The sequence below is a fragment of the Elgaria multicarinata genome, chromosome 2 (genome assembly GCF_023053635.1).
Source record: "Elgaria multicarinata webbii isolate HBS135686 ecotype San Diego chromosome 2, rElgMul1.1.pri, whole genome shotgun sequence".
Classification (NCBI taxonomy): domain Eukaryota; kingdom Metazoa; phylum Chordata; class Lepidosauria; order Squamata; family Anguidae; genus Elgaria; species Elgaria multicarinata.
The window spans coordinates 41,114,455-41,135,912 of record NC_086172.1 but is presented as its reverse complement, the minus strand read 5'-3'; the positions used below and the strand labels follow the sequence as shown (position 1 = coordinate 41,135,912).

At 41.1% G+C, this 21,458-nt stretch overlaps 1 protein-coding gene across 2 annotated transcripts in view; it reads right to left on the bottom strand.

Annotated features, from left to right (window-relative positions):
• CHN1 (chimerin 1) overlaps positions 1-21,458 on the bottom strand; it is a 112,442-nt gene that overhangs the window by 30,468 nt on the left and 60,516 nt on the right. For both annotated transcript variants that reach the window (XM_063116347.1, XM_063116346.1), the window contains 2 exons: positions 13,349-13,637; positions 5,377-5,454 (listed from right to left, as the gene is read on the bottom strand). In XM_063116347.1, the coding sequence (XP_062972417.1) occupies positions 5,377-5,454; positions 13,349-13,637 (367 nt within the window). The remainder of the gene's footprint in view (positions 1-5,376; positions 5,455-13,348; positions 13,638-21,458) is intronic.

Below are 21,458 nucleotides of genomic sequence, written 5' to 3'. Positions count from 1 at the left end.
TTCTAATGGATGTTCATCACGTTTTGTGGGTTTGATTTTATTGTGTTATATATTTTTGGTGTAAGTCACTTTATGCTTCTTTTTGAAAAAGGTGGAGCACAAGTTTAAATAATAAAAGAATTATTATTATTTTATTAAAAGGCTATAAATTACTTTAAAAAGTCTAAATCACAAATCCTGCAAAAATGGCAGCAACAGCCAAATCTTCAAGCTACATACAGAAATGTACAAGAATGCTATACAAAGCCGAGAATGAAAGAAACTAGCTTGGCTATGAAGCTCTAGCTAATTTGGAGGAAAAGCTGATGATGATAAGAGACTGTGACACACCATATCAAGTCCTTGAGGCAAGTGCCTTGGCTGCCTCATTAGAGTCCTTCTACACTTCATCACATAGGGAAGCTTCCCAGCTCCTCAGGCCATGCACGTGCAAAGGCAGAAGACTCACGTGCAGCAATGTGTCAAAGCTAGATTTGCCTAGAAAAATATATACAGAGGCTCCTGTTAACAGGGGAGAAAGTCTATTTTCATAGCCTTAAATGTTCTGAAATACAGAGAAAGCAGTGGGGGGTGTTACTTTTGCATTATGCATATAACACTAATGAAATGCCTAGGATGGAAAGAATACACATAGAATTTAAAGCTAAATGAAACCAAGTTGCCTTATAGTCACTTCCCCAGAAGTAGGCTTTAAATAATATATCTGAGAATGCTTGAATCCTATTTTCTGTGGAACTGTGGCAGTAAGGAGACAGATGAGACTTTGCTAGTAAAAGTCTAAACAAACAAATATAATTAACAGGTAAAGTAATACGATTAAGGAATTCCTCTTATTTTGACTATCCCCAGCATTCATAGAAATGTAGGGCGAGCCAGAATGTACTTCTTTGGTTGCTGTTAAAGTTGTTTTAATGCAAAGATCACATTTAGTGTCTTTGCTCCAGCTACAAGTCTGTATAAATCTACAGGTCTGGTCTTGTTCAACTATCAACTGGTGCCATCAAGAGCAGGTGGGCCCCTTCCACTCATCACTTCTCAAGGCTTCACAGGCAGAAGCCTATGGAAGAGCTCAGTGCTGGAAGCAGAGTTTTGTGCCCTAGCCTAACCTTCAGTAGGATTACAATGTAAGAGGAGAAATAAAATAAGAGTTAAACCTCAACCGATCCCCTGTGGGAAATGACTGATAAAACCTGGACTGTATCAAGAATGGTTGCGTAGCTTTAATGGTAGTACTGCTAAAATGCTAAGACGATTCCAGCTACTTGCTGGTCTGCACTGTGTCAGCTCACGACATGTGGGCCAAAAAAAGATATGCCAACCGCTGCAGTTTAATCAGAAGTAGCTGGCCAGGGTTGGAGGTCTTTAGTACCCTGGAACATCAACAGCAATATTCAGTAGCTGAAGAGGCTGCAGGTCTGGCTGAGAGCCAGAGAACTTGCAAGAACAGAAATCCCTTTTATAAAGGGCAGAACTACCTGTTACATGTAGTTCCACAATTCTTTTTACAGCCTTTTTTTGTTTCGGAAGACACAGCTGCTAAGATTGCAGTTTGAAGGAGGTGATGGATTTCTTAACTCTTATCCATTGAGCTGTTTCCCTCCCAAAATTCCCATGAAACTTCTATAGAGATATGGATAACCATCTCTCTTTTGTTGTGGGGGTAAAAGCAGATTGGGGGGTGGTTTTGGTGGGAAATGGCACAAGGGCTAAGAAGCCCCCCTCCCCTTTCACACTGCAGTTTCAGCAGCTGCATTTTCAAACTGCAGCTTCAATGAGCGTCATCAAATGGGGGGGGGGGGGAAATCACATTTCCTTACTGTTGCTTCTCTGCCTCTCAATACTTCCTCTTTCTTCCTGGAGGGGAAAGAGGAAGTAAACAAAGACCATATGCCCCATTCAGGGGGCATTTTTATTGCACCACTTACGCTGCACACAGCAAGAGATCACAGCATGTTCTGTTTTTTAAAAAATCAGATTAAAAGGGTTCTATTTTGCTACAGAAAAATGAGTGGAAGGAGCGGGAGGCCCACGGGAAGTGGGCATTTAAAGAACGCACACACATACGTAAGTGGGCAGTAGCAAGCATGAGATAAAATGCTCATCTGATGAACCTCATTATAAAACAAAAAATCTTTTTTTAAAAAAGAAACTCATGCAACATGGAGTTCTGCCATAAGTTGCCCAGCAAGCCAATATCTAGCTTTTCATCTGTTGCCTTGAAAACATGTTTAATTATTCCAAGAAAAGAATATATTACACAATTTATTTAATAAATGTACACATCTTTCATGATCTTGAGGCCTCTTTTGTGTTTGCATCCAGGATGTGTGCTTTGCTAGACGTACAACTCAAAAAGCTTGCTTGTTCTTTGTGATTTTCAGGGTTCTTGAAGGGTATTTTCCCACCATGATATGATACCTGTTTTGGCTCAATGCAGAACCAGCAGTGCAATATCCCATCCCCTACTCCCAGCCTTGGAACACTGAGAATTGCAATTCTACACAAGAGAATTTCTCAAATATGAAATTCACTACAACTTCATTTTCTTGGGTTCTTCGCGAAGAAGGGTCATTACAGTTAAATCAGTTTAAATCTTTTAGTGTAGATGTGCCCAGCATACCTACAAACTATGCACACTGAAGCTCTGCAGCTATACAGCGAATACCAAGGCTTAGATTGTGCTTAAGTCTTTTTCAGTGCTACATGGGGGAAATCCAATCATTTTGTTTAAACATTTGTTGTTCAAGCCATTATGTGAGGGAGTCTAATTTAATACAAACAAGGTTTATATTCTTAAATCAAGTCATGAAAAATTTGCATTATTTAAACGGGGTGCCTCTTGGTTTTATTTATTTATGTTCAAATTCCTCTTGCTATTTGCTTTTAATTCTCTGCCTGTTTTTATTATTTTTTATACCCTGGGGAAAAGTTGACTGCAGTGTTCCTAACGGCACTGTAATGGGTCCCTAAGCTCCATACCTTAGAGACTGCCTCTTCCCCTATGAGCTATCATAATCTCTGCAGTTAACCTAAGGCATTCTTTAGATAGTGCCTCCTGTGTATCAATTGCGATTGGTGAGGGCACACAGAGAAATATTTGTCACTCCTGTTCCCCATAATTCCCCTGAAGAACTGCCAAAGGCAGCATCATTCAAACTCCTATTAAAAATTGAGCAGGCTGTTTGGTTGCCAGGGAGATACATTATTTTTTAGCTGAAGGGTTTTCCTCCCATTTTTAATATATTTTCATTATAAAAAAAATATTTTCAAAGTATTATAAACCAGCCCAAGAGCTTATAGGAGAGGGCTGGATATGCATTTCATAGAATTATAGAATAGTAGAGTTGGAAGGGTCCTATAAGGCCATCTAGTCCAACCCCCTGCTCAATGCAGGAATCTACCTTAAAGCATACCTGACAGATGGCTGTCAGGCTGCATCTTGAATGCCTCTGGCGTGGGAGAGCCCATTACCTCCATAGAAGCACATTACAAAACCATTGAAGGGACTAGCAACATTTTTGGATGCTTGGTCTGGTGTTCTTACATTTATACTGCAAGGTATTCCACGGAAATGAATAGGCCTGTATAAGGCACTGCTTCAATGCTGAAGTATGAAATTAATCAAATCTGGCCAGAATCTGGCACTAAATAATGCATATTTTAAAAACCATGGGTGGGGAACTTGTGGTCCTCTAGATGTTGATTGACTGCAACTCCCATCAACCTTAGCCAGCATAGCTAATGGTGAGGGATAATGGGAATTGCAATCTACCAACATCTGGAGAGTCACGTATTCTCTATCCATGCTTCAAAAGCAGGCAACCTATTACCCCCCAGATATTTTGGCCTACAGCTCTCATAAGCTCCAGGCAGAATGGCCAAGGATCAGGGATTATGGGAGTTGTAGTGAACCAGGTGGCCTACCCATGCTTTAGTCCCTTGGAAATCAATGCAGAATGGATGTAACTGGGCATAGGATTATAATTACAGTTGTAGAGAGCACATAAAGGGACGAAATCCCCTGAAAAGCACTGGAGAAATATACAGCACATCATTCTCAAATTTGATCTTTTTCCCTAGCCAACACCATAACTGTAAACAGTGACAGTAATAGTAATTTTGTATAGTGCTTTATAGTGTTCAAAGCACTTCATAGGCATTATACAGTTGTAAATCCTTACAACAACCCTGTAAGCTAGTATTCTTGTTTTCTATACTGCAGATGAGAAGGGGGGGGAGGGTGGCTTGCCTAAGGCTACCGAGTGAGTACATGCAAGAGACAAGTTTCAAGCCAGGGACTTTCTGATGGGTAACTCAATCTCTTAGCCACTATGCTACGCTAGCTTTCCAGGCTTTAAATAATTTCAAAGTATAACCTATGCACTCCTATGATTGACTCGGCAATACTACAATAAAGCACCATATAATGCCACAGTGGGTTTCATAAGCATCTCCAATCCAGGTGTGTGTGCACATGTGGGTGGAGGTAGGTAGGTGATCTGCATGCACTTTACATTTCTGAAGAGGTAGAACGGGATTGGAGCAACTCAGCACTGACTATTTTCAAAGGAAAAAAACACAAAGATTTTTCTTTAGGTAGACATGTGGGCCAATTTTTTATCCTCACCGCTACTATCAGCATCTTTCTGGAATATACTCAACGAAGCATACCCTCCGGTGTATCATTTTCTATTCTTGTCCCAGGTTTTTTCTATTTATAAGACCTTAATGAAACATGCATCCATTTAATTACACGGATGGGGGGAAAACCCTGTCTACAAATAGTAATAGCTCAATACATACACATGAAACCTCGAGAATATTTTTTTTCAAGACCCAAAGAAATAATGGAGAAGATGACCATATTACAAAAAAATAATAATACAAACATCAGCAGCTTTATCGGCCCTGTAGTAAAGATGTGCTCTTTACATCATCATAGCCAGTTCATTAATGAAGGGGGAAATAAGAGCTAGGAAGCAGGACTAATGCAGACCATCTGCCTTGTCCAGATGCAACAGAGCCTGCCCCTGGCATCTAATGCTATTTTATAGCAATGAGCAGACATAAGATCAGTTAATCCTTTGATCAAAGATAAGGTTAAACAAAATCTTTGGGGTACCTTTAAACGACTAAGAAGAGCTCGGCTAAATTCATTTCCAAGACTTCTGTCTTTATATGAACATGCACACACACAGACAAAGCAATGTTGATAGTTACATCAACTTCAATAACAGTTTTCGAGTCATTTGAATTGATTTAAAATGCAAGATGGTAGTTTGGATGTTCTCGTTCAAACATAAGGCCATGCAAACACCCCGCAACGCCAAACAAACCTTGGACATCTAGGTTTAATGAAGCAGGTGAATGCCTTACCTTGAAACTGTGAACCTTTTCATATTTTGGAATGTGTTCATTTTCTTTCAGAGTTGCTCTTCTAACAAGCGATGTCAGCTGCGAATAAGCAAAGAGTTTAAGAGGTTGCCAGATTGTCACAGATGACTTTTGAAAGCCCAGTCGCATTCCCAAGGCTGCCATCAATAAATCTCTTTGACGGCTCTCCTGTTTCGAGTTGTGAACGGCAGATCTATTAGCTTTTTGCCCTGACCAAGACTCTTTGGATGGCATTTTTGAAGTGGCAGGTGAGAAAACCAAAAAGAAAGAGAGAAAAAGCACCCCACACACCAACCCCCCCCCCAAAAAAACCCCACACGCACAGCCTCTGTACTGATTTCAAATTGAGTTACAGCAAAATAAAAGCAACATTACTCCAAGCCTAAACTGAACTGCAGAAAGGCATCACGGTAATGTTGATGCTGTTACTCTTGTGCTGCAAAAGAAAATGCTGGTTTGGCTACAGTTCCTTCTCATTTGAGGTGTTTACAAAAAAAATATCTCTCTAAGCTTGAAAACTTATGGGTCTGAATATGAAAACAGAGTCACTGTTAACAAAAGAAATCCCAGAATGTCTTCATCCATTTAGAAACTCATACAGTGACTGTCAAATAAGCTGGTCTCTAGACTGTTTTCTCCCCTACTCAACCATACTGATGACCACTTTGTATCGAAATATGCTCTCATACTGCATATAATCAGTTTCCAGTTAACAGACACCCTGCTAACCTCAGTCTAGCAAGGAGAAGGAGGAGGGGTGGGCTTTCGCAGGCAGCAATGAATTGGGACTGGTTAGATTAAGAGATCATGTAACCAATGAAAAGCCAGCAATAGAATTTAAGAAGCGTGCTGCTCAACTCACTCATCCCTCTCCCCTCCCACATGAGGCTTTCTTGCTGGCTCAAGAGAGAGACAGAGAAATATATCGGCAGGAAGATAATGAGCAATGAATGAGTCATGCATCGTTGCAAAATGGCATCTCTGTCATTTAAAAACTAAGGCGATTACAATACGTTTTCAGGCATTAAAACTGAACAGCAAACACGAAAGGCTTCTATTACATGGATAATTTAGATGAACACTAATTTCATTGCTCGTGGCTATTCACACATGGCCTTCCTTCCTTTTGTACTTGTCATTTGCACCGGTCCTATTATTTTAAAAGGAATTCACAATCATTTTCCTGTACGCAAGCCTTAGTCAATGTGGTGCCCTCCAGATGTTTTGGACTACAACCACCATTAGCTCCGGCCAACATGGCCAATTGTGAGGAGGCACCAGGTTCAGGAAAGCTGCTCTACACAGTCATCTTACAACATGTGTAATAATTTTGCAGCACCTTAATGAACTGGGAACGGGGAGAAATTCTAACAACTTAGATATAGCTTTTCCATGGAAGCTACCATGGACACGTCTAAGCAAGTGGCATTTTGCTGAAATTCCTTGGACTTTTGTTGTTGTTGTCAAACTGTACTGACATCTTCTGGATTAGTGTCCTAGAATGAGAGAACTACAAAACAGGGAACATCTCATACCAAATCCCTATTCCTGTGGCAAAACTGACCAGGGCCCAATTTTTATAGCTGTCTTCATTGCAAAATGCATAAAAAGGCATGCACCTATACACAATGAAATATGCACAATATGGTTTCGAACATGCTCTCTCATTTAATCCTACAGTTAGAATTGTAAAGAAGGGGTGGTATTATTAAGACATGAGAAGAGGGTAGTGAACAGTATATGAGCATTTAGGTTCCCCCCTTCCCTCACTGTACTTTGTGAAACTCATTGTACGCTGTTCCCAGTTCTCAGGGCTGCTTTGCATTTGACATTTTGTACTTGGGCACAGAAACCTGAATACAAAAAGCACACAGCCTGCATCAGTTGACAATGGTGTACGTGTGTTTAAATCTCACTTTTCTCAGCAAAAAACCTTGTAAGTGGGAGTCTGATTCTTTCTGATTCATTACTTCCTGACCTTTGTCTAAGAACAGCATTGACTTAAGTGTGCCGGAACTTTTCTCAACTGATGTGATGTGGACGTATTTTGTACTGTGAGAAGTAGGGCAGTCAACCAATTAAAGCAACTGAATTAGTTGAAGAATTGTATGAAGACATAACTGTATGAAGAACTGATTAAACCTCAAATTAGATCTGAAGCAAAAAGCAAACTTCCTTTATTTTTTAGATGATGCATGCATTGCTAGCATCATCTTAGAAGAGGCATTCCCTCATATGTGTACGTGAAGGAGGAATGCCTCTTTGGTGCTTATCATTTGGACTTTTTAAATATGTACTTTATTACTATACTGCATTAAAACAATATAGTAATTTAAAAAAGCCACTGTAATTGATGCACTTTAGTCCTGAGCAGATGTCAAAATTGAGCAGAAACATCTGCACACTGTATGTGTGAGATCATACTTGTGCCTGCTGGGCCAGGCCTGCCCTGCCCTTCCAGACCGCCACACCTTGCTCGTAAGTTTGGCACAGGGCTACATGCCTACACCCCAACGTCTAGAGGCCCTGAACATGCAGTATGCATGTGCACTCCCTTTTTTGTAGGGTACAAAACTCAAGTTCAGAGCCTACACATATTGGGGCACAGTTACAATCCAACACCACGTGGAGCCTGGAGGCAGCAGGTGTGGCCATAATGTCCCCTCCACACACATTTCCCCACATCTTCACCATCTGCACATGGCTTTTACGAAGCTGCATTGACCCTCCAGGAAAACAAAACATTTTCCAGTTCAATTACCACTAGAAATAAATAAGCCACTAACTTCTTACTTATATAATTACTGTACCTTCTGAGGTCCTTGAAATACCATAAATAATTGTAAGCATTAACATAAATCATTTTGATATTTTCCTTCCCTCCCATGGCAAAGAGTATGTTTATATTTTGACGTGCTTATTTCTTAGATGTCAGTTTCTCTTTCCCTCCATTTCTTAAAACCTGATTTATTTTCAATTACACTTTGGGGTCACATTAGCAGAAAATGATTTCTGGATCCTGAAAATTAAATCTAGAGAATGCCAATAAAAAGCTGAACAAAAAATGCTTGACAGGAAAAGGTCACCCTTTCACTGCTGTAATTATAAAAAAGGGATTTCAATCTGAAAAGGTAGTTTTAAGATAATGAGTTTCCATTCTCATGCGATTTAGCAACCTATGGAACATTGGTTGCAAAGCTTACATGAATTGATGCCACCTTGATCACAGGAAGGATTTGTTTTTGCTTTTTTTAATGAACCTGTTGACTTCAGAAATGATAAACACACACATATCTATATCACGCACATTATTTAAGCAGTTACATATTAACCAGGGAAACAATACAACCCAACCAACAAAAGACTCAAGCTATTTTTTCTATCAGAATACCTATTAGAATAGACATAATCTATTATATTATAATGAGGTTAGAATTTCCCTTCTTTTTCTCTCTGGAGAAAACATTGGGCTACAATTTATGGCTCCGATCCAAGCCTTACTCCCAGTAGCAGGATGCTCCTTCCGGCAGAAGGAGGAGATGACTTTGCCAATTCCCCCTTCCCTATGAAAATCTGTGCCCTATGAAAATCTGCTCCAGAGAGTTTGGAGACTTACGACTTATATTATACTCAACCCTATACTGCTGAATGGCCTGTGGACAAGTAGATTGTACTAGAACTCTGTGTTGCTAAAAGATCATGAAACTGTCATACAAATCTTACAAATGTGTGCGGCTGATTGCTTCACAGGTGCCCTTTCCTTCCTCGGTTGCATTCTTCAGAGTGCCTGCCCCTTGCGGCGACACTTTGGTGCTCAGAAGCAGCTCCTAAGATAATAGTCTATATTTATAAATTCTCCTGAAGTCTGCCTAGACAGAACCCGGTTTTTACCAGCAGCATTAGGATAAGCCCAAGGTCTGAACAAGACTCGGGAGGAAAACAAATAAATAAATAAATTACATTAATTAACAGTACTGAGTTTAATTCAATGATATCATGTGGACTCCGGAGTTCAAACAACACACACAGCTGCCTCCTCTGCAAAGGAGCCTTTATTCGCTACTAGCAAAAAGATCCAGCTTTGTACAGATTGGAATAGCCCTCAGTTTGATATGACATTACACTGTTGTTAGAGTAGCACAGTTGTTACACACATTGTTCTCAGCTTATCTGAGGGCTCATCTACACCAAGCAGGACATTCCACTATGAAAGCGGTATATAAAAGGCAGGAGCCACACTACTGCTTTATAGCAGTATTGAGGTGCACTGCAGGATCTATACTACTGCTTTATAGTGGTACTGAAGTGCACTGACAACTGTTGGGGCCCATGACACATCTACACCAAGCAGGATATAGCACTATGAAAGTGGTATATGGCATGTGTCAATGAATCCCAACAGTTGACAGTGCACTTCAATACCGCTATAAAGCAGTCGTGTGGCTCCTGCCTTTTATATACCATTTTCATACCACTTTCACAGTGGGATATCCTGCTTGGTGTAGATGAGCCCTGAGTGAAGCCATGCCCACTGGCACTCCTAGGCATTGATTCTGCCATGGTACATCCCCATAGGTCCCTGGGGGAGGATCTGTTTACTCCATTCTCCTGAGGGGTGTTTCCCCACAGCAGGGAGGAGAGGGCAGCCATATAATGCTGTCCTTCAGACTATTCCCTCTCCCCTTCTTTCAAACTGTGTCAAGTGCAATGCTATATGCTGGTCAAGGAGGTGTGTCATCTGAAGTACTGCAGGCCTCAAAGACATATTTAAGGGCACAATCCTATGCGGATAGTCCAAACTCGGATGCTGCCAATGAACTTCTACCATTGGAGAATCCAATGCAGGGCGGGAGAACATCGGAGGCAATTTTCACCTCCACGCTCCAGCCGCCCTGCATTTCTGCTGAATGAGCAATTTTGCTGGACTAGCAGTGGTGCTTTGGGAGGGGAAGGAAGGAGGCTGGGGTGGCCATAGGAAATGGCATATCACTGCCGCCCAGGTCTCCTTCCTGGGAACATGCCCTTTCCTTCGTAGCCACGTTCCATTTTTGAAGCACGGAGAGATAGCGGATGTGGTTCTCTATGTGCCTGCAACGAGGGGGAGGGGAGCCCTGGTCAGAGCCCTGTCTCCAACTCTGGAGCCAGGAAACCATACAATCTTATGGACAGCCTGACACTGGGGGCCATAGGATTGCTCTCTAAATTAATTAAACGTAATTAATGTGTTTTAAAAACCAAGTAACCCCAAGGTTAGGGGTCTCTACTAGTTTGAGGTGTCTAGGTCTCATGGTCTTGGCGCTATGGTGCTGATAGACAGACACACATCCTCTTTTATTGTAGACTAGCTGGGAAGCTTTGATGTATGCGAATGGATGCATTTGTGAAAGTAGTGTCCTCTTGAACAGGGATGAGAGACTCTGAATGAGGCTGCACATGTCTAGCTACTGGAGTTTCTGAATTGGGGAAAAGAAATTGGAGAGGTTTCTGGGCCTATAAATAGTTGAATGTGTCAGGGATGCAGTATTTAGTGGTTTATACAAGGATCTCTGGAACAGCAATTAAATCTCGACTGAAACCCATTCTAGAATATCCCTTGTTGTGGAAACATTACACCTCCACCCATAATTTTTAGTGTTTCCATAGGCATGGGAATGTACTTTGAGCTTAACTAGATCCTTATAGATACACGGAGTTAAAAATCTTATCTGACATATTAATTTGCAGCTCTTCAGTTCATGCAGCTGATTCAGCTCTGGGTGAGTTTGGTGTATTTTGCTAGTACAAACATCATTTGTTATAGATGTAATTAGATGTAAGTTATCCAAACTAGCTGATCAGAAACAACAAACGAAAACTGCAGACTGGCCAAAGCATTACAAAGTAGCCATTCACCTATCACTAACCGACATCTCTGTCAAAATTATTTAACACTTTGTCAACTGGAAAATCATTATAAATCACATTTAAATAAACCAAGCAAAAGTTACGTTTTAGTTAAAATTATTTTGCTAATGATTTACCAGAGTAATTAGTAATTTCAGCAAAGTTATTTTTACATTAGAGATTTCCTAGATTTTCTAAATAAAAGCACTTTATAAGCATCCTTTCTCAGTGTTGGGTGAATTTTGGTCACTAAACTATCATCATCAACCAACAAAGAAATGACCCAGCCTTTCCAATAGCTTTTCCTTTGAAATTATGCCTGAAGTTAGGATGAAAATGGTAAAGTGAAGGATTTCGCTCAATCTTTCTTTTCATAAATAACAAGTGTCCAATGAGACAAAATAGCAAGTCCATGATGACCTTCATATGATAGATCAGAATCCTCAAGAATTTCAGAGTCTACCTACGCTTTGAACAGGCTGTCACATGGTCATCTTTAGTTCATGGGTGTTATGCCCAACTGGATGTTCATGAGATAGCCACAGACATAATGGGTGAAACAATTCCTTCAGATGATTGCTTCCAGCAGGCTACAATCAGGAGATGTTAATGTGGGGTACTGGGACAGACTCTCAAATATCTTCCCCCCACTGCAAGGGTGAAAACATTTGGCTGCTAAAAACATTTGAAAGGCTACCTACGGCCTACATATCCCCATGTTCAACATACATGTAAGTAAATCAGGGTTTAAAATCACACGGGGAGCCTTATTTGGATACAAAAGGCTCACTGGTTCAGAATGCTGCTGCAGCTGGTTATAGGAAGCATGCACCTCCCATGTTACAACAATTTCACTGGCCATTATCCCATTTCCAGGCACAGTTCAAAGTGCTGGTTATGACCTATAAGGTCCTACTTGACTTGAGACTCAGCTATTTGAAAGACAGCATTCTCCCATATAACTGTGAGCAGGTTTTAAGATCCATGGAAGAGGCCCTTCTGTTCTGCCATCATTGGAGGCATATTTGGCAGGAATGTGAGAGAGGGCCTTCCTGGTGATTGCTCTGTGTCGCATTTCTCCAAACCTCCTGCCTTCTTGGGAGACAATAACGATGACTGCTAAGTAATCCACAAAGCTTTATTCAAGCAATAAACATCTCTTCCCACCTGAAGACAGTTTAATCTCTAGGAACTTTCCCCTAGGCAAAACTATGCAAACTAAGCAAGACAATTGTCTTTTCAAGAAGAATGGAAAGCTTTTTGCCAAGACGTGTTAATTTCAGAGAGACTAGTTCTGAGGCAGCTTCTGATGAGATGCGATCCGGGCTGACTGACTCATTCTCGCCTTCCTTTTGCTCCGCCCGTTTTAGTTGGCGGTGTACTCTAGGATCGGCTAACCTGTCCATCCTCTCTCCTTCGGAAGAATGGAGAAGCTGCCTTCCAGCAAAACCTCACACAGCCAATGAAACAGCAAAGCCTAGAAATATATAAGAGCCAAGAAAATATTCCATAATTTAATGATTAAAAAAGACAAATTCAACCCAAATTCCTCTTACAGATTTATTATTTTAAATGTGGCTCCTAGTTTGTGAACAAGATCAAGACTCTCCCATCCATCATTCTCTTTGGTAAAATTATAATGAGAATCAGTGTTTTTTCCATTAAAAGATTATTTTTGGCTGAATAACCCTTGTTGTATTTTAATCAATATTATGTCTTTTAGTCACACTTTTTACTATCTCCCTTGAGGGTTTTCAGACTGGAAAGGTGTGGGGGAGGGACCTTTAAAAATAAGTAACTCATAATTTGAGCATATCAGACTTAAACTACTAAAATATGAATATTTAAAAAGCATTTAAATACTTTTCTAGTAATTTCTCTTTTCCTAATATACTGGATGAAATGCACTTCTCAAACTTTTATGTTCTAGAATGCATTTATTATCTTTTTTAAACAGTTTTATTTCTTTTATACTTACTAATCTGTAGAGCAATTCATTGTTTTTCAAGTCAGTTGAGTTAAATTATGATCGTAAGCTTTGGAAGAATAACATTTTGTTTAAGTAACTTACTCTTTTTTCTACTATGTCGTTGTCTCCTGTAGACTCTTTGCCATCAAGCGTATCTCTCACAGCCACTGTATGCTTCTTGTTTGTTGGCTCTCTGTTTAAAGTTGTATATCCTATGTGTTCATAAATTGGATTTATGGTCATCTTAGCAATGTATTCCGCTGCCTTGGTTTCAATATAAAGGGTGATCAATCCATCTGTCACTAGGTCGTGGATAGACTCAAAACGTTTCTCTCCGACAAAGTGTTTTCCATCGTAGTAGAGTCTGAAGTTTCTGGTTTGATTTCCAAATCTGCCTCAATAGAACAGAGTATTTTTTTAAACTTTAGTAAGACAACTTTGCACACAATAAAGGTTCTCCAACAAACTGAGACTAGTATATTCTGTCTGAGGAATATAGAATGGTCAGTCTTTGGCTTCAGTTCCCAGCTTCAGTTACTGTGCACAAATCAGAACCTCATAAAAACAACCACCACCACCATGGACAGAAAGCCAAAGATGTGCTTAGCCTTGAAAGACTTGATTTGTCCTCCAGTTACTTAATTATCTTGTAAGCAAGCTGAAATTTTCTTTAAAAAACATTTCATGCTCTGTTGTTTTTCTATGAAGGAAAAAAATATCATAATAGAGGATTCTCTGTTGCAGAATATCAATGCAAAGATCTGATGCAGTTGCATATCTCCACACCCTGTTGCCTTTCTGTAGGAAGAGGTCAAACAGGGTACAGTTGTGCTTAAGTGCCAACAATGACACTGGGTGGAACTATTGCCAGAATTGCAGTGATGTGGGACGGAATAGCACAAGGACAAGCATTCTTCATTTGTGGCCAAAGACCAAGGACTAACTCTTCAAGCTTTCTACAAAAGTTGCCTTGTGCTGAGTTTATTAAGTCTGCAGTTCAAGAAAATCTTTGTAACATACTGGATCTGTAAGTTGGAAGTTGATTCTGCGGTCTGAGTTGGAAGTCACATTTTGTCATAAGTGCAAGGTGGAGTTTTGCACCTATGAAAGATCCCATTTAAAGTTTAGAATCCTAGGATGTTGCAATACATTTTAGATGGATGAACACCACTGTGTTCACTATCCACTATGTGTAGGGCTTTGGGCCACGGTCAACACTATATCTTGTTTCCTAACCAACCGCCTTCTTCAAAACAGCAGCAGGTGATATCGGTATTAAAACATATGCCTGCAAAGTACTTATTTTGAGTATTCATGAAGTTCTGGGAGAGAAGAATATCCCATAAGAGTCCCCACCATCCCTCTGGCTGAGAGTAATAACTACAGAAGCAGTGCAATCTAAGCATCCAGAGGGGTGTTATAGGGAAGACATATATCTGCTTTACCTGAGGCTGTCTCTTGCAACCCCAGAAACGCAGGCCAGAAGTTATGATGGGTAGCCGTTATGTGGATTCTATAACACCCATACAGTAACTAATAAAAATCCAATCCAAGGGGACATGGGACTTGTGATTGTGTAGGTTGCCACAGGACCACTGTGCCCTTAATAGTTGCACAGAAGCAAAGCATGTGGCAAGAAAACCTTGTTCTGCCTCTGAAGTACTATTTTATTGATTGATTGACTGATTTGATTTGCATCCCACCTTTCTACCAAAACAGCACTCAATACAAGAAGGAGAACTGCAGCTTCTGAAATTCTTCCCTGTATACAACTCTTAAAGGGCAGAAAAATGATGCCCCCCCTTTTCTCATTCATGAACACAGGTATCTTTTAGGGTCCGAGAACACTAACATCCTCTTCAGACGGGGCAAAGGGGAAGGTAAATCATGTTTCCTTACCATTGCTCTTTCCTGGTTCTCTTCTGCGATCGAAATGAGCACAATTACATGGAGAAGACAGCAGTGACCATATAGCCTGTACATTTCAATGGGACAGTGCCCTCTAGCAGGCATTTTATAGTGCAACTTCAGAAGAATTGGGTTTTCTGAGGTTTATTTTGTGGCGGTAAAATTGAGAAAGGGCACAGGACACACACAGGAGGCTGACTGCGTTGTCAAAAAGACCCGTGAAGATCCACGAGAAACCGGTAAAGAGTGTGTTATAAATCGCTCATTTAAAGAAGCTCTAAGCCTTTTATATCAGGATTGACTGGAACAAAAGCTTGGGAGAAGAGGCCAACATAGAGGATATATTTGCATTCTAGCACTAAGCTATTACATAGAAACTGTTAAGTAGTGAATATTTTTCTCACTGTTTTTTCTGTTGTCATACACATAATACAGCTGTGTTGTACTGTTTCTGGACCATTCAGGTTTTAAGTGGGGGATTACATGCTTCAATTCTTCCGCACAAACCCCACCAGACATGTTTAAGGAAAACTAGTATGTGCTGGAGAAGGTTTCTAGACTAGATTTCCTCCAGATGTACTAGTTTTACATGGAGGCTACTGGCATATAAGGGGGCGGGGAGGAGGCATAGTCAAACATATAATTCTTAGCTGCAGTCTTGGCAAAACGCTACCCAGCAAGAGTCAGGTTTTGTTGCATGTGTAGATCACCCCCGACAAGCTCAGTCCTAAAACTTGCTGCCTGCTCTAGCACATAACTGAGCAGTGGCACAAAATGTGATGCTATGCCAGCACCTTAGGCAGATACTCCAGTATTAATTTAGCATTACAGAATAAGAAAGGGCAAAAATATATTATTTTCTCACTTTCTGCTAATGAGGACATTACAAGACTTCATTATTACATTACATCGATCTTCTTACAGAAGTGGCAGACTAAAAAGGGGCAGCGATTTTAAATAAATAAATTCTAACCCCCCCCCCCAAGAAATCTTTGATCAGTTTTGGTAAATACTTTGATAATAAACTCATATACATCACATAACTGTTACCAATCTATGGCCAAGAGAGATCCAAATGCACTTTGGAATGTCTCGTAAAACTATATAGTCTATATAGTCCATTGTTCCTTGAATCCAGTAAACATGTATATTTTGACTTCCACTATCTTCAAAGAATTTATGCAAGCTAGGATATCAACAAAGAGACAGCCAGACTCTTGGGAGTAATCTGCACAGGCTGATTTCCAAGAATATGTTATAGCCAGTACAATCTAAACCTCATCCAGAGTCCATCCTGGATTAAGGCTCCTCTTTGTCAGAAGATGCCCACACTCTTCCACATAACGCTTGGAGAGATTTCATGAGGAACACTGCCTCTGCAAGCTTGCCACTTTGAAACACGCAACAGATAGCAGGTTGGAGTGATTACACAGGAGCAAACCTGCTTGTGAATAAGTACCACAAGAACAAGTAGTTGGAGCACCTATTGGGGATCAGATATTCCAATATAGATCTGAGTGTAGGGAGGTAGTGGTGGAAACAAGAGGTGACGATACAGATATGCCCTTAGGTAGATGATGATATTGACTATGACCTGTTAGTTCTAAGTAGTGCAGAGTAAGGTACCAGAAACACTCATTCATAAAGTAGCATTTACGTGAGTGAACATCTAGAATTGGCTAGCATGTGAGACTGTGATCTCCATGTTGTTACAAACAATTCACAATAACATAATTATTGCTTTAGGATTTTTACATCACGGAAGGCAAATCAATTCAGTATCATGAGAGAAGCATCCTTACAGCAAATTCAATAAAAGGGGGAGGACTTTTTGTTGCTGTTGTTTTTATGGATCTTCCTTGTTGCTGAGAAAAGCTTTACAATTTCATGGCAAGCAATGTGTCAGTGGAAGTCCGCTCATGGAATTGGGCTTTCCTTTCCCCACTGCCCCACTACAGTCCTTCTGCTTCGCCAAGCTCATACAAGGTGCCTCCGCCCAATTTTTGCAGGTTCCACCCTCCCACTGTGGTCCTCCTATGCCCTGTCTCTCATGAGCCATGGGGAGCTGCACTGAGGAGGACGGGGATGGGAACCGCCATTCTGATCATAGCCCGCAAGGTGTGAACCTGGTTGGTTCACTTCAAACTGCAGACTAAACAAAATCCCTGAGCACCCCTAAAAGCAAGATTGAGGAGGATACTGTTAGAAAGAGGATGCTGAACTAAATAGGCCCTTGGTCTGATCCAATAGGCTCTTTGTATGTCTTTATATGTATCAAATCCTTTCAAGAAGGACAGAGGCTATTTGAGGCTGAGGTAAAGTTTATACCCCTGGTTGCAAAGGGCAAGAACAAGTCCACAAAGATGCCATGATGGTAAAATGGCACCTCCCCCACCCACAAAAAAAAACACCATTAAAGGCTAGAGGACTTTCTTAGAAAAGTGGGAATCTTGCCCTAATCAGGGAAATATAACAAAAGAGAACAAACCCTAGCAAAAGCTGGTGACAAGGCAAGCAAAGAAGAAATTTGAGGAGCTAATTGCCAAAGTTGTACAAGATAAACTTTTCTTTTGCTGACACCTATTTCCTGACAGGGCACCCTTGGGCTAATAGGGCCTCCCATGGAGGTGGGCAGCCTCAAAAAGTAGCCCCTACAAATGTATGGGGGAGAGGATGAAAGCATCTGGAATGTTTCTACTATTCAGATTTTAATCTGAGAGACAAAATGCGTTGAGGTACTTCTAATGCTCATCTCTCTGTTAAGGAAAACATTACCAAGCCCCTAGTCTTGACTGAACAATTGCATCAGCATGTTAACCTGTTGGGAGGCTTTCTTGTGCTTTGGAGAACTATTCAGAACACCCAGCAGGGATGGTTGAAGATAATGCAGTGCAGTAAAAGTTTATTAATCAACTTCAGAGAAGATTTTTATTTATTTTTTATCACTGATCTTACTTGTGATGGTGGCCTTAGCTAGACCTACCTGGTCTAGAGGGATGGAGGGGTGAAGATCTCGCGATCTTTTTATCGTGAGATTCCCCCCCTCCCGCTCTGTTCACATGCAGTGCACAACGACCTCAGACGGAGAGGCGTTGTGCCCGCCATTTTGGGTTTTTTTCTTAAAGGGGAAGATGCGCACGAGTGATCGTGCACAAAAGGGAAATACTTCTTTTTAAAAAGAAAAGAAAAGAAAAATCCCCACTCCCCACTCCACCCCCAATGGGTGTAGTGCTTCTGAAGAGCTCTGTGTCACGTGCGTGGGTCCCGGCTCCTCGCGAGGAACCATGAGGAACCGTGGCGCCCAGCCACACATTCCGCAGTCTTGGGCTCAGCCCGGGACCGTGGAAAAACTGGCCTCAATGGGTAGGGCGAGATCCTGGGGAAAGGGAAGGATCATCACTCCCTGATCCCAGGATCCCCTGTGCGTCATGTGGACACACAGGGACGATGCCTGGGATTCGCCCCGTCTAGCTAAGGCTGGTGTCTGATCACTGGCCATGTTGATGTTTATGTAGTTTTCTTTTGAAAGTTCTCTTTTCAAAGTGTGGTTTTCTATGACATCCTGCAATGTGAGAGTATTAGAACCAATCAATTACTCCCCTTTGCTACCTGGGAAGATATGAATTGTGAGTTGTATCCAATGGTATTATGCCAACCCAACAGGTTCCCCAGATTTGATCTAGAGGGTTGAAGGATCCTCCAGAGCAGATTTGCAGGGAATGTGGAGGCTGCAGGAAGATGAGCAGACAGAGAAAACCTATTGTGCAACAGAAATCTTCTCTCATGATGAATCAATCCAACATTACTCAATATACAAGTGCGCTAATGACTTATAAAATTAGGTGAGATATTTAGATTAACTTTAATATAATACAAGTGTTAAACCAGTAAACTAGAGAAGCTGCTAATGCCAAGACAATGAAGATAATTTAATGTAGTTTGTTACAGTAGCAGGTGCAGGTACATTACATTGCCTTAGGCAATAAACTATTCTTTTAAGATTATATCTAATGTTGGTCTAATTTAAATTTCATTCATTTAAAAAGGGGCTTCTCTAAGGAGAACTAACATTGGTACAATCGTTAGTCCCCTTGCCTCTTTTACAGTTTCAGGCTGTGGGTTGTAGGATTCTGCTATGGATCAACTCTTGAGCAAGGGTCAAGTTCGGTCAGGTTCTCAGGAAGCAAGATGGAAAGAGATCAGTGGTGCTGGGGCTGGAAGCTAGACATTGTTGTCTGTATGTTGCTCCAACAAGGAGCAGAGGAAGAGTGAGACTTAAATAGTGATGTAGTTGCATTTAAGCTGATTAGCCCCACCTAACTGAGGCTTGGTCTGTTAAAGGGGCCTGGCTTGTTTTAACAATCTCAGACTGTGCCAAAATGGGAGTGGCTAGGGTATGCTAGTGACCTGAAGAGTCTGAGATGGTAATATGACTTCCTTTGGATGCAGGGGAGACTACTCCTGGTGTCCTTCTGGTAAACTGGGTCCTGGAGACGTAAATGCTTTTCCATGGCTGAATCATCTCCCTGACACATTAATTCTGGAGCCCCCTTGGAGGTCAAGGAGCCACGATCTTCTGAGGATGAGTTTTGGGGTCCTGGTCCATGACACCTCTGCACTCTTAATTGCAATATTAGTTTACTTTACAAGATATTATAAGGTTTGGAATAACGTAGCAATATTCTTTCAACATTTGAAATGCATTATGTAAATGCTGTCATCATCCACTGGCAAAGATTCATCATGATTAAAATACTGCTTTTTAGTCCCATGGTTTATATTTGACTTGAATCCATTTAACTTTTTGCCACAAGGAAATGTAATTATTCACATTTTGCAAATCTCGCTATGTTATACAGAAATGCAACGATAACAGCAGCTTTGGTAACAGCTGCTTTTTGTTTATTAAACAGGAAATTAGATGTATATAGTGCATATGCTGTTGTCTCAACAGAGGCTCACTGGAAATGTTATTCCAGGAACATACAAATGTGACAATGTCATCAGGACATTCTTAATGGATCCATTGTGCATTTATTTGCAAGCAGCAGACCTCAAATAAACGACTTAGCTGTATTAAAAGTTGTTTGGAATGGCTGTGTCCGGTCTTTCTGGCTGACCAGCAGGATGGAATAAATTACACGAGTTGAGAGAGGGAGTAAAATTGGGAAGGACAGTTCTAGCTTCCAAAACTGCCTCCCCACCCACCCCTCAACTCCATAACATTTAATCCCTTCCATCCAGAGCTTGTGACAGAGCAGTGGGAGGTCAAGAAGGTTTTCAAAGCCCACTTCTTCAGAGGCCAGTCACCTGGCGGAGGAGCCCTCCTCCTCCCAGTGCAGGAGAGCAGAGGGAAGGGAGAGATGGCCGCAGATCATGGTTGCCAGACCGGCTCCGTGTGTCACACAAACTGACAGACATAAAATGCTGCGGACTCCTCCCGCCAGCTCTTCAGTCAGACGGAGAAATTTCCTGCCTACCAACAGGCAGGGAAACTTGGGCAAGGGGATGGGGCTGAGACTGAAAAAGCGTTCCACATTTCCCTTTTTTTGTCTGTGTCAGAACATGCAGCAGGCAGAGACAAGTAGTTTCCATAGGACACAGCTCCGCTGAATAGGCAGTTAGGGCCTAGGACATGGATGGAGAATATGTGGTCCTATTGATGTTGCTGGACTGAAATTCCCATCATTCCTCAGCACTGGCTATGCCATTTAGGGCTGATGGGAGTTGCAGTCTCACAACATCAAGAGTCACACGTTCCCCAATCCTGACCTGGAGAAGTAGGAATCGACAAGTAGTGTTTTTTCTTCTTCTCAGTGGCAGATTCAAAACAAGGCCAAATCAGACCCCACTCATGCTTCCCTGGAACATTCTTGTCCCCGAAGTCATATGTGAAAAAGTCCATGCTAGTAATTACCTTCTTACTTTCAGTTAGAGTGACCATATGAAAAGGAGGACAGGGGTCCTATATCTTTAACAGTTGTATTGAAAAGGGAATTTCAACAGGTGTCATTTGTATATATGGAGAACCTGGTGAAATTCCGTCTTCATCACAACAGTTAAAGTGCAGGAGCTATACTAGAGTGACTAGATTTAAAAGAGGGCAGGGCTCCTGCAGCTTTAGCTGTTGTGATGAAGAGGGAATTTCACCAGGTTCTCCATATATACAAATGACACCTGTTGAAATTCCCTTTTCAATACAACTGTTAAAGATACAGGAGCCCTGTCCTCCTTTTCATATGGTCACCCTATTTCAGTGTACCAAGTAACATTCTGTGGTATTTATACTACATTCAACTGGTTA